Raw genomic sequence first — 14,416 nt, forward strand, 5'->3', positions numbered from 1 at the left:
TGAAGTTTAGAGGATACGGAAGCATTTACCAAACATGGCTTAAAGGGTTTACTATTTCAACATAAATTTGATAAAGAATTTGCCATATTTGTTACTAACACAATCAAATTCAATACCAAGATGAGAAATATTAAACAGTACAAAACATGTACAGGTGTTCTAAGCAAGAAAGCACATTGTTACTGAAATTGTTCCCTCCACAAGGGAAAGCTTTTCTCTTTATGTTTTCCCCCAGTGGTATTACTGAAGACATTACATAGAAATTATAGATGGCATTGTAAAAGAAACTAATTATTCCCACTGCTATTACCACTACCATTCTGTAGAAATCTGAATGCTTAAAGCAAGCCTAAACCTCTCAAGCACACATGCAAGTAGTTGCATGCAGGGAACATGCAAACCCAACAACACCTACCTCCACTTTCCACCTTTGGAAAGAAATATAAGCAGGTAAAACAAAAATCTTTCCCTTGACTTTCAAATTGAAACAGAGAAACAAGTGTACATCACCTGTCAAAACGCCTACCTGTAATCTAATAATCTTTATTATCTCTAAAAGGCTACAAAGTCATATACAACAATACTGGATCACTCAAAAGAGTTAAAACTGATTTCTGACTGCAATTGAATCCACTTCATCTGAAGAAGAATATATTTATGTATTTTTGTACTACACAAGGTTTCTCCTTACACACTAAAGCGTTCTTTATTCCCACAGGGACTGACTGCATAGGCAAGGACACCTGTAAAGTACAAACTTTTTTTCACTTTGCAGCCAGGTGCCTTGTAACTGTTCTGCTGGTCAGGTCTCATCACAAATTAAGTCATGCAACTTGACCTTCTGCAATCATCTGGTCACCAAGAATTTCTGCTATCAAAATAGGGCACGATCTTTTTTCAAGGATTACTTCCCAATGACAATTCTTTGAAATGGAACAGGAGCGGCAAAAAGGCAAAAAGAAAACCAGAAAGTCTCCTACCCTAACAAAATGAATCCAGAATTACAGTGTAATATTCTCTCTTTGAACACAGTTCTTTCTAAAGTATCCTGTCAGACATGAATGAACTATATTCCAACCGCAACTTTCAGCATCAGATGCTTTGTAAGAACATGTAAAACCTCACAGATCTGAGCAGCAAGCGCTGAAGGGTATTGAGAAAAATACTTATATAGTAATTTGGTTACTTACATTGTTGTTGCGTGTTTCTACTGCTGGAAACTTCCTGACTATGAATTTGACAGCAGATTCCAGGTTTTTGTCAATAAGATAGGATGGTTTGGCTTTGGGGTCACCGCATGCCTATAAAAAAATACAATAAAAAATGAAGTAAAAACACAATCTCCCATCTAAAGCTGAGTGATAGCTGCAAATCTGAAGACAAACTAGAAAGATTCTTTTTTGTTGCTTTTTGGTTTTTTTTTTTTTTGTTTTTTTTTTAGTGAGCAGGTGATAAAATGAAAGGCAAAGTGCAGGGACTGTCACAGCTGAAATATGCAATGGGAAACAGTACAGAGATGCTCTTCTACTGAAAAAGATGCATGAAGTATCAAAGCAGTTAGTGCAGAACAGCAGTGAGGGAAAAAACTCAATCCTAAAAAAAGGAAAAAAAAAAACTGGTTTCCTTTTAATGCTATTCCTGGTTTGAGGTAGTGTTGTATTCATCTGGAGTTAACAAACTGTTAGAAAATTCAATCATGTCATCATTTGTGGAGGACTGCTGGGCACATTAAGTGATTATAAACTATCCTTTGTGAAACAACTAAAAGCCCCACCAGGGACCTGCATTTAGGTTTTCTTTTATTTGTTAACTGCAAGACAATTTTCCATCCCCAAAAAAACCACCAGTACTTGCCTAAAATACCCCATTTCCTCAGATCAGTTTTGCTCGTTTCCTTTACTCCTACAGTAGCATAGGCTACTGCTTTTAAAGTAGCAATCAAGAAATTTCATTATATTTTTATTTGAACAGAAGTCGCAACTGTTAGGTCTCTAAAATAACTTACGTGGACATACCAGAACAGCTTCTGTGGGCTAACGAAGCACCTATTTTTGCCAGCTACAGTGCATGCTGTCAGACACACTACTTCTTCTCAACTACTCTGACTTGTGAGCCATGCTGTACCATTTAGTTTGCAGTAACATACCCAAAGCTGCGTTACTTACATGACAGAAATTGTACTCAAATTGTTCTTTTCTCTCAAATATTCATGTAGTTTTAAAGTCCTCATAGGGATTTGCAAAGGAGTTTCACGTCTCATGCAAAACTAAATTACATGCTAGGCATTTCTACACAACATAGTGAACTCAAATGACAGCTCATTTAAAAACTTTTCCACATTGATTTCTATGACCAAGTTGTGGACTGTAGAGACAGAAGTCATGGAGTATGAGACCGATTCTGAAAGCGGGCAAGCGGGCAAAGGGAAGGTGAAAAGCTTTGCAAACCTTCCAAACTTGTCCTTGCTGGGAAAGCAGTGTAATAAAAAGAGAGAAAAATTACATATAAACAAATTACTCTTAAATTCTAAAATACGTTACATTAAAGTAAACTAATACACTATTACCTACATCCAAGAGAACATTAGGACCACTGTTACTCTAGGCAGCATACTTTCTACTAGATGGTGATTAGTCTAATACTCACAAACAACTTTACATGTACTTATTGGAATTTTACTATTGTGCAAAGTGCTGAGTATACACCGAGACATGTAACTTCTAACAGTATTTCAAAACTAAGTTCAGGTAGGGAGAGAAAAAAGGAGTTAACAAACATCACATGCAACTACAGGGGAAAAAAGGAGAGAAACTCAGTGAAGTTTTACATACCTGAAAAAGAAACGGTAGCCAAGAAAAAAAAAAAACAAAAGAGTCATTATTGTAAGTTTCTAAAACTCCTACCAGCAGTACATGATCATCATAATGTATGCTAACGTACTACTCCAAAATACCAAAACCCTCATGTCTGCTAATTTCTTCCCACAAAAATACTAATCTTTAAAATAGCATATCTATAATACTACCAGAGGAATTTATAATGAGAATTAATTCAGCAACATCCACAGTATCAGTTAGATATTAAATAGTTGCTTTAATATTCTTACAGCAGCAAACATGTGCCAATGAAGATCTATTCTGTACACATTTAAAAGTCTTTACACAACTTCAAGAGTAAAAATTATACTATTAAATAGGCATAAAAAATGTAAACAATGTGTGCTTCAAATTTATTAAGTCTTAATTAACTAGGTCATGGGTTTGTCAGGATCTGTGCCAGATTAATTTAATTTTGTTGTCCTTGTCACACATTACATTACTTTCGCTACTAAAACAATTACAAACTAAGAAAACAGCTTAACAGACAACATATCTTTGTGGCCTGGCAAATTCCAATATGGTTGCTGTTATACAGGAAACAAGAAATCTGCCACTGTTAACTTCCTAAACTTTTTGGTCTGAATTCAAACACTACTTCCACATATGCTCCTTATTTTTCCCAGCAACAGATGTTTTTCCTCCTATAAATCAGCTCTCCGGAATGTTTACTAAAAATTGGGTTCTACTCAAGCCCTTTACACACAGGTCACTCACACGGAAACAGACGTCTAAAACACTAACATGCACATCCTCGCGTGGCTTCGGGAACTCGGATCCCAAAAGATGACTAATACTATCCTCAGTCTAACTGACAATCCCCTCAATGTATCTGAATGTGCAAGGGAACTCTGCTCCTTCCCATTGTTTGTTTGCTAACATCACACTTAAAGCAACTGTAATTCTTCCCTGTAATAAACTATACAAGATCAATCCATAGATAAGAAACAAAACTGCTGCAAGATCTAGAAGGTTAAAGATACCCTTCATACATTTCAAAATTCCAGCTTCTGAAAGGCTGTACAAGGCTACCTACGTGGACTGAATAGAAAGAGGACAACAGACATCACTGAACAAGTGGGTCGATGCCTTTCCCTTTCCTCTCCCAGACTTCACAGCAGCTCAGTTCCTTTCTAAGAGATGATGTTTGATTATTAGCTGTTGTTGCACCAACACTTTTCATCCATACCATTACCTGCATTCAGTATCACACGCCGAACTGTCTACATAAGCTAAAACTCTCCTAAAATGGCAAACATACCTACAAAGCTCAAGCTCACTGCTGTTTACTCTAGAAAGCAAAAAAGAATGAAAAGACAAATCTCAGCCCTAGCACTTTCGCAGAAGTGTGAAAGTGTGGTAAGGCACATAACCACAATTTTGTACTGTAGAAAGAACAAAGACATTGAGGGCAATGGTCTTAGAATATAGTTAAGAAGGTAGCTTTTGCTTTTAACAGTTTTATTAGTCAATACAAAATCCCTTGTCAGTACTGTAACAGGCAGGAACAGGGTGGTACAACATACAAAGATCACTTTGCCATATACAGCTCTCCAGCATTCAAAATTTTGAGAATTAGCCAGATGCAGTAGCCCTTTCTCAATCAGCCTCAGATATCACTTTTTCCCCTAAGTGTCCTGCAGTAACTTTTCTTCATTTCTTTAAAAAAAACCACAAAAAACCAAAAACAAAATCAAAACAAAACCAAACAAAAAAACCCTCCAACCCATGAAAACAGAATGGCAACATTTGTTGAGCATTAAAAAGAAATTAAAGAATTAAAAATGTTCTTATCAGCACAGCATTCATGGAATACAGCTCTGAAGCTATGGGATTCCAGCTGCTTCAGCCCTGAAATACTATACTGAAAGAATCTCCCAGCAGTCATCTCTAAATTCCTTTGTACATCACTAAACAGCTGTCAAGCAGTTATGCTGAAAAAGATGATGCACAGCTACTGTTAAGAGACTAACCAAGTAATAAGGGGGGGGGGGGAAGAAAAACTCAAGCACTGGATTTCTATCAAGTTAGACAGCATTTCTTTCCACAGCGCTTTAGAATGGTATCCTGCTACAACAAGATCTCAATGAAGTGAACATATTTTCCTGATCTGATCCTGTGCGTCCAACTCTTAACAAGAACAATATGATTTCTGTCGTAAGAGATTCATTATTCAGAATACTCATTTGCTATCATATGCACTGGTCATCAAACTTCAGAGAGATCACACTACACGTACTTGTCAGAGATGCACCCCTATGCCATACATTTTGAATTAAAGAAGTGTTTTTCTAACTACCAATATCTAGATAGCTAGATTATTATTACTAAACAAAATTCAGACTCTGTTCTTCACGTGATGCTATTAGGTTCTTCTATACTATATTCACTTCGAAAATTAAGAATACTGTATCACTATCCTTTCTAGGTTGTACTCATTCAGAAGTGGCCAACAAGAAAACATCCAACAACAACTTCTTTCACATCTACATTTAAGGTAAGCAGCCCCTAAACAAGAACAGAAAACCCAGTACAACTGCCTTTGGCCCAGAATACATCAACATTAAGAGACACAGCAAAGAGACCTTTTTCCCCAATACAGTTACAGGTATCACCACAAAAATCAAAGCTTAACATTTTACTTCCTACTTAAGATCAGAGAATGTTGGAGGAGAGCAAAAAAACCCATCCATCAACAAAAATACTGCATATATCCAGCCGATGTGACATGAATAAAAGCAAGTTTCTGTTCAGGTGCAATCATTGCCAAGTCTATTGCAAAGCCACGGTACAACAGACAGGGTGCAAACCTGCATTTGGAACACCTAAACTTCACTCAAGCCTTTTTATATAAACCTGCCATGTGTCCTTGAGCAAGAACATTCAGAAGAATTGCCTGAGTTACACGGTGTAGGATGATCAAAAAAAAAGCCTAAATACATTACTGTGTTATAGAAATACCTTTTTTACATTGTTCTTTTTGTTGCTAAGCCCAACCTATACCAAATTATTAGCAGGGCCGTTTCCCAACAAAAGAGCAACAGGGCCATTTGAATCAGTACTTTCTCATTTCATCCCCCAAACCTCCTACATCAGTAGATGATTATAAACCCAAGTCATTTTTTGCAGTAATTTAACATGTTTTTATTACTTCAAAAGAACTTGATTTACTGTTACTGCAGACTTGAGATAAAACACTGCTGCGCACAGTTCCACTGGACTGTGACAACACAGACTGAAATCATCTTAGTCAACAAATCACTTCACCTTCAAGTTTCATTTACAAATGAATCTGCACTAAAAACCACTCTTGTGAATTCACCAGCAAATTGATGAAATTTCAACGACAGCAAAAAAATGCACCATCCCCCAAGTTAGTAACTTACATTAGTAAATGGAAATACACTACGATTTCTCATATTAAAAAAAATGAGAAAATCTCCTGTACATACAGGCACGCAAAGTAAAACTGTTCCCCTCTTGTAATAGCTGCTGGCATTAAAGGCTTCACTCTAAAATGTATCTGCAAGTTCGATTGCTTGGTTTGTATCTACGCGTCCTATAAATAATACTAAATAATACATAGCAAAGAAACATTCAAGGAGACAGGTTCAACATTAACTCCAGATTTCTGTAGAATAAAATGTAGTATTTATTCGTTTCTGTCACACATTTAAAATAATGAGATTACACCAACTGACAATCTCTAATTTTGCAAAAGCAGAACTACTGATTATTCAACTCTTCTTCTCAGTAAAAGCTGATGTGAATGGTGAATACATAAGGAAACAGTTCACACCACCTCAGCATCTCTGATCACGCCTACCAGAACTGCTTTGCTGCATTTTAGGTTTTGTGGAAGCCTTAGTTGATTATTAAACAGGATGCTACCAGGTAACCTTTGTGAATGAATCCTTGTCCCTCTTCACATCTATGCAAGCAGCTGCAAGAATTAGTTGGTCACACATGGACAAATTATTAGAGTACAACTGAAAAGCTAAATAAAATTTAACTGTCCTACACCAGTATCACTTGGGTAATCCTATACAAAGTTACATTACTGATGTTTGCAGTTACATTAATACTTGCACAAAAGGTAAACCTCTATTTTTATATATAAACTATGCTAATAGGTTCAACCAGAACTATATTGTTTCCATGATCCATCCAGGATCTGGGAATCAGAAGAAAGTCTCAAACTGTTTTTTTGATAGTCTCTATATGCCTTGGACATATAAAAATATGGCTCAAAATTTTATACATGTAACTGCTATTGCACTTTTCATGCACTAACATTCAAAAGTTTGAAAGAATGCACTTCTATATTAAATTAAAATTACAATTAAAAGTATTAAAAGTCAGTCCAATGTTTCCTAGAACTAAGCAATATGTCCTCCCCACCATTATTTGTTATTTGGTGTGTCTTGAACCCCAAAGTATGTCTTTTAAATCCTCATGTATCTATATTCAGAGATCCAACCCACTAAAACGTTAAGTCATGTGAAATCAGTAAGGCAAGGCTAGAAAGGATCTTGAGAAATTGCCTCCCCTACTTTCATGTTCCAAAGCATTATCAACTGTGTCTGTGTTGCCCCTGGGAGATGTTTGCCAAATCTTTACTTACAGGTCTCCAACAGGCTACATTCAAAAACATTCTCAGAGTCTTTTCCAATATTTAATGATCTTTCTTCACGAGAAATTTTTAAGATCTAAACAGAACTTTTCTTGCTATGATTTAATCCATCAGTTCTTGATCTCTGTGGCTATGATGAATTGCACAAACCATTCCCCTTCTCTCTACAGCAGTCCTAAATACTCAGAAACCTGTAGCACTTATCAATTTACTTTAAAAATAATCTTCCCATTTTCCTAATAGGTGAAATTTTCTGCACCACTGGTCTTTCTTATTATTCTGGTCAGGACTTTCTGCATTTTGTCCACCTTTCTTGAAAATTGTGTCAAAGATACATTTTGGATAAGTGTCAATGCATGCCACATAGGGCAAAAGTCTTCAGGCTATCCTGCTCACACATTTATAAAACTTCATGTCATCCTTGATTTTTTGCAGCAAAACTTGGTCGGTTCATGTTTGCCCTGGCGTGTCCCTAATATTTCCTGGCTATTTTCTGCAGACTCGCTATCTCATTACTTTTCATTCTGTATTTCCAATTTCACTAAGCACAAAATAGCTTACAATCATACTTGCTCAACCACCTCCAAGTCTATTAAACCACAGCTACAATTTGTTAAGCTCAAACTGAACTCCAATTAGGTTCTTCATTATTTCTTTAACTTCTCTCAGCTATCTACCTACATATTTATTAAGCACATCGTAGTCTTCATCTAGGTTGTTAATGCAAAGAGTGACTGGAACCAGAGGTAAGACACACCCCAGCAAAACCCTGCTGAACCCCAGGCTGACCGTGAGATCTTCAAAATTGTTCCCTAATATGGTTATCCATCTGCTTTCATCATTACGATTTCATCCAGATGGTACTTCCTTAGATTGTTCATGAGAACAATCTGATGAGGTAACGTCAGCAGCCTTGCTAAGATCAATGTGCAAAGTATCTACTCAGTTGCCCATACTAGAGCAACCTGTCACCTCGCCAATGAAAGAAACACACTAGGTTTGACACTATCTGTCCAGTGATTAATTTACTTAAACAGGTGCTACAACCACAAGAGGATAAAGTAAGCACTTGGTTCTATTAATCAAATATGGAGCAGGTAAAACGCCAAGAAAAAACAAAGAAGTTTCACTGCCACAAAACTTTCCCTAAATTTAATTTATAAAGTGACATCTTAATAAAAGAAAGCATGGCAATGGGAATTGCCCTGTCTATTTTGACTCTGTAATGGAAACTGTTAAAACTTTTTAGGTGTATCTCCTCTGCACATGACCTTTAAAGTCTCTTGCAACTAAAACTGAGTTTGTTTCTCTGTCAACACATGGCAGGGCAAATGAACAGTAACTGGGGGTGGGGGAGCGGGCAAGTAATTCCTATTTGTAAACAAAAAAGCCAATGCAAGATAATTCTAGGCAGCTACAATTGATGCAGAAGGATAAATCCACCTGGCTTTCTCTCTGTGTATTTCAGAAGATAATCATGGGATATTTTTATATTTTGCATTAGAAAAATCTTATTGTTTCTTTACAAAATCAGTTACTTTTCTGAGTTAAAGAAAACGTGACATGGTATCATCAGTTTGTGTTTGCTTTCTGAGCACAGGAATTTATCTATTTTATTTCCAGCACTGAATATGAGGAGTTTGTTTGGGGCTTCCTCCTCTCCTTATCAGCACAACAGTATTCAGAGTCATTCTTCCAAGATCACAGACACAAACAGACAAACATATATTGTCATATTTACCCTTCAAAGAACCGCTGACACCTATCAAGCACTGGAAGTGATACACCCAACCCTAAGACCCTTCCCAATGACCTGAAGACATTATCTGTTCTTTCCAATACCAATCTTGGAATTCAAAACTACATTATTTGTGAGCTGCTCCTCTCAGCTCAAAGCTCTGCACTCCAGCACAGAGCTCAGTGTCAAAAGGGTGATCTAATCCTACACCCTTCCAAACTTCAGAGTTCTGCAGACTGGAAACTTCTCCATGTTCTGCCAGTCACCTAAAACGTCTCCCACTTTTTTCCTGAAGAACCACTCTAGTGCCTGAGCAACAGTACACTTTATTGACTGGTTCTATTCACCAAAAAATCAAGTGGCTTTTACCACTGTCCCCTGCAATGTTTAGACTTTGTCAATCCTCTTCAATCCAGTTCCAGAGCTCTCGGGATCTTTTTCTTCACCCCAATGCCACAAGCAGCGTAAAAGGCTGGTGAAGTAATACTTGACCTCTATCCAGCCTTGGCTGATCTGGTCAAGTTGTCACTGTTTTACCACATGAGACCTGATGCAGTCCCTCCTCTTCCCCACACAGCATATGTCTTCTCTTGCTCTTTTGAAAAGAGCATGTACTTCAATTGCTGCAGAAGAGAAAATAAATAGGGAAAACAAAAAGTACTCGAGTCTTTCAAATGGCTAACAAGTAACATTCTCAGTAAAGGTAAAAATCCAGTATCCCCACTATTCATCTTTAAAAGAAGTAACTGGCAATTAATCACCTGCTAAATGATTTTAAATCTGGCTTCATACTAAGTTATGTGGTATTCGCAATAGGATTGGGACTGCATTTTTAGTTTGGAATGGTAAAGATCAAGTCAGCTAAAGCCCCTGCAAATATTTATTCTGTTCCTTATCTATGACTTCAGTTTGATTATGCAGTTCATATCTAAGAATTGGTTTAGGTTTCTCATTTTTCAGATACCATGTAATCAGAATTGAGAAAGTTTAAAGATTTTGTTTTGTTAATGACTTTTTAAGAAAATACTTTGCACACAAAGGTAAAACCTGTAGTGTGAAGAATAGCACAACAATGCTAGCAAAGCAATTAATGCTAAATAACAGACTCATCATGTTTAAATAACATATAGTCTAAATAATTCAAAACCTTAACTTTTATCCCCAGCAGTTCTGTTGACAATAGCACTGCTTTGACATTCATCAAAATCACACTCTCTTGATTCGCTCTGGCTAAATCTATAGTTCAGGTATTTTAAGATGAAATCTCTTACTGTAAACACTTCCTGGTATCCAAGGGCTTTACAAACAAATAAAAGACAGGCCCACAGAAAACAAGATTATTTCTCTGCCACCACTCTTGAACAACACACTTATTTGACAGTCCTGGCAGCATTACACAAAGCTTACCAACAGTGTCTCAGTCTGCTCTGAAAGGTAACCACAAAATCCAAGCTTCATCTGAACTAGAATGGCATGAAAAAAGTGCTGCTCTCTTTGATTTATAGAGGTTTAGTTGTAGGCAAGTAATGACAACTACATGGTAAACAATACTACAATTGTCAGCCTGGATAATTGCCAATAAATTCTTAAAAAGTAGAAGGAACATGCCAGGAGAGAAACCACAAGGGTATGACTTCCAAGTCCAGGACTAATACTGGTCCCAGTACAAAAGAGCTGAAAGCTGCAAGCAAAGGGTCATCCTTCAAAATAACAGCAGCAACAAAAATTCCACCTCCCTACAGATAAAATACGAGTTTTGTCTCATCATCCACTATTACCTTAGTAACTCCAATGTTCATATTTTCCATGTCACTTTCAGAGGCAAAACCCCATACATTTAGATACTCTTATCTTTAAAACAACCTCAAATTATTTCAGAAGACAACAGTAGCACAGAAGGGCAGCAAACAGGAAACTATGAACAATTAACAGCTAGATGCGCAATGACATTAAAATTGAAATTTACATAGGAAGATGAGGTATAAATAGCAAGTTTCTAACTGCTTTTAACTTCTGTAATTCCTTGGCAAGTAAAGTTTTCCTACATTGTTTCTAATAGCCAAGAAAATTCTTAATCCTTTAAAATCTCTACTCCCTAGACAGCATCTATAGCAATCTGTAAGACAGCTACAAATACTTCAGCTCTCACTTCCTCTTATTAAAAAAAGTCTTAGCCATTTCCTTTAACCGCAATACCACATATTGTGTGGTTATCTCTAGTAACTTGAGTTTCGATATCACCTTCAAGGAGGAAGCTGTGAGATTCTTAAATAGCAGTTCTGGAATTGACTGCTTACAGAGAGGGGAAAAGGGGGGGAAAAAAAAAAAAAAAAAAAAAAAGACATAAAGTGTTTCCAAGCATCCAGCTATGCTGCAGCTGGGATGAAGAGAGGTCCACAACAAAGTACAGTAATCAATCCCAAGACTTCTGGGGCTCAGCATCAGAGCTAGCCAGCCACCACTGTCAAGCAGTACTGACTGCAGCTTAATAAAACTACCTGGGTTGCAAATCACTGTATGAATACACAGATTTGCATCTGGGACATCTCCAGATCTACAAAACTATGTCACACAATAACCAAGCTGCTTGGTCATGCCTCCTCCCTCTCTGTATGCAAAACCTATGCAATTTTGGACTTGGTTCACGGCATTTGCAGGAAGAACTGGTGTCACCTCTAGTGCTGGTGCTCCCCTACTGAGAACCTATCCACTTGCATCACTTCACTGACACGAGTAACAGCAGACGCTACCACCATATGGGCAAACGTGCTCAGGACTCTGCCAGCTAAACATGCCAGCAGAAACACAGAAACATGTCTGTAGGCACTGGACCGCTTAACACAACTACATGTCTCCAAATCAGAACACTGGTAACAAAAACAGAGCTCGCACTCACAACAGTTAAGGCATAGCTGTATGTGAAGACGAGGTTTAATTTTTCCCGTCTTGTTTCCTGCCTTCTCCCCTGAAAGCACAGCTATGCTCAGGGGAAATACTCCTGCCCTGTTTTTCACCTGGTATATTAATCTCAAAGGATAGCAAGCACACACGCAAACGTCTTCCTCATTTTGACACTTTATAAACAGGGGATTTCTGTTTTGTGTTAAAAGCGTGATTATACTGTTACAATTAAGTTGAAGCAAATTTCCAACATACGAAACTGTCAACTAAAAGGAACCTCACTTATGTATCAGAAAGGTAAGAATTTACAGAAGTTTAATATGAATGCTATGTCAGTGAAGACTTGCAGAAACATGCAAGTGTACATCAACTACTGACACTGCTTTGGATCAACGCTGCCTCCTGAATACTTCAATCATTTGGCTTTTTCCTGGAAACACTGCCTTAATTAAAATCAACATCACACTCTGTATAGCCAAGTACCCCTTACTACTGCCAGAGTACAAGTCTCCCACATGAGCAAACCAACCAGACAAAACGCATCCTTCAGCTCAGATCCATCAGGCAGGATCCCTCCTGGCAGAACCCCACGTTCAGAAGCCAGGGCGATCAAGCAAGCATCCAAAACTCCCTAACTCCTGCTACTGCTGCAGCACGACCAGCTAAACCCAGCGTGGGAATGGCACAGAGATTTCAACAGGCCAAGGCTGCTAGGGTGTGCTCCTTGCTTGAACGTAGTAACTTCATATTTTCTTTGAAATAAGAAAAACCTCTCCGAAACAACTGCATTCAAGGCAAAGCAACAAAATCCCGACTAACGTTCGTTACTGGAAGTGGACTGAGTAGCTGCTCACGCTCAGACGATGTGGGCCCGTTCGGGAAATTAAGCCCATAAGGGCAGACGAGCACCCGGCACACGGGGTGGCCATGAACTGCGTCCCCCCACGCAGGAAAGCACGACGGTTTCCTCCAGAAGAGCGACCAACGAAACACGGCGAGGTGACTCACCCTGGCCACCACCGCGGAGTCCCGCCGGCTCCCGCAGCGCCGACCCCCGCGCCCGGGCAGGCACCGACCCCCGGTCCCGGGGAGGGCGGGCAGCCCCGGGGCACCCGCGGCGGCCTCACGCCTGGGCTCCACCGCACGCCGCGAGCTGCTAAGCAACCGAGCGCCTCGAACTTATTGCAATTAAACTTACTAATTTTACCTCAAATCCTTCCCTTCGGCACCGACAGGTTTCGCAACTCGGCGTGGGAAAGCCCGGGCCAGGCAGCCCACTCCCGGCTCCCGTGACTCACGCACGGCGGGGCGGGAGCGGCTCCGGGCGGAACCGGCTGCCGCGGGGGCCGCGTCGGGCCTAGGCCCCGCGGCGGGGGGCGCCGGGCCTTCGGGCGCCGCGCACCGCCGCGCCTCCCTCCCTCCCTCCCTCCCTCCCGCCGGGCGGCGAGGCGGCGGCCGCCCAGGCAGCCCCGGCCGCCCCCCCGGGCCCGCAGGCGGCGCAGCGGCGGGCCGGGCCGGAGCGCCTGACCGCCGCGGCGGCGGCGCGGCTCCCGCCGCCTCCCCGCCCTGCCTCTCGGGCCCCGCAGCTAGGCCGCAGCGCGGCCGGGTGAGCCGCGCGGCGGAGCGCCGGGCCGACCGGGGCCCGGACCGGGCGGCGGCGGCGGGGATCGCGCCGGGGCGGTTCCTCCCCCCGTCTCCCCGCCGGGGCCCCCGCACCTTCTTGATGTTGTAGAGCCGGGTGAGCATGCCGACGCCCCGGTCGTTCAGGATGGTGAGCTTCTCCGCCAGCTTCTGCTGGCTCGGCTGCAGCACCGACCGCGACATCCTGTCCCGCTGCGCTCCGCGCCCCCCGGCCCGGGCCCCGCCGCTCGCAGCCCCGCCGTGCCGCGGCCGCCGGCCCGGCGCTGCCTCCCCGCGCCGCCGCCGCCGCCGCCGGCCTGGCTCGCTGCTGCCTCCGCGGGGCGTGGCCACGGCGGCGCGGCGCGGCGCGGTCACGTGGTGCGGCTCGCGGGCGCCCCCTGCGGGCGGGCGGCGGCGCTGGCGGGCGGGGGCAGCTCTCCGGCGACGGGCGGCGAGCGGGGCGGGCGGCGGCGAGCGGGGCGGGCGGCGGCGAGCGGGGCGGGCGGCGTCTCCCAGCGCCCGCAGCCACGGGGCGCAGGCCTTGCGCTGGGCGGACGCCACTGCCCGGTGTTCCCCTTGCCGCTGTGCTTAGCGGTAGAGCCGGTGGGCCGTGTGCTGGGGGTGGCCCCGCCGTGCGCCTCGAAACCG

General features: G+C 41.6%; 1 protein-coding gene across 4 annotated transcripts in view; it reads right to left on the reverse strand.

Annotated features, from left to right (window-relative positions):
• Positions 1-14,116, reverse strand: part of NCKAP1 (NCK associated protein 1) — a 60,621-nt gene extending 46,505 nt beyond the window's left edge. Inside the window, exons 1-3 of one of the 4 annotated variants that reach the window (XM_080398874.1) lie at positions 13,865-14,116; positions 2,448-2,465; positions 1,191-1,301 (exon numbers count right to left, since the gene is read on the reverse strand). In XM_080398874.1, the coding sequence (XP_080255000.1) occupies positions 1,191-1,301; positions 2,448-2,465; positions 13,865-13,972 (237 nt within the window). In that variant the 5' untranslated portion in view covers positions 13,973-14,116. The remainder of the gene's footprint in view (positions 1-1,190; positions 1,302-2,447; positions 2,466-13,864) is intronic. The other 3 variants (XM_080398873.1, XM_080398876.1, XM_080398875.1) reach the window with 3 other exon arrangements.
• Positions 14,117-14,416: the final 300 nt, after the last annotated feature.

This window comes from Falco punctatus (genome assembly GCF_963210335.1).
Source record: "Falco punctatus genome assembly, chromosome: 8".
In the NCBI taxonomy this organism is placed as follows: domain Eukaryota; kingdom Metazoa; phylum Chordata; class Aves; order Falconiformes; family Falconidae; genus Falco; species Falco punctatus.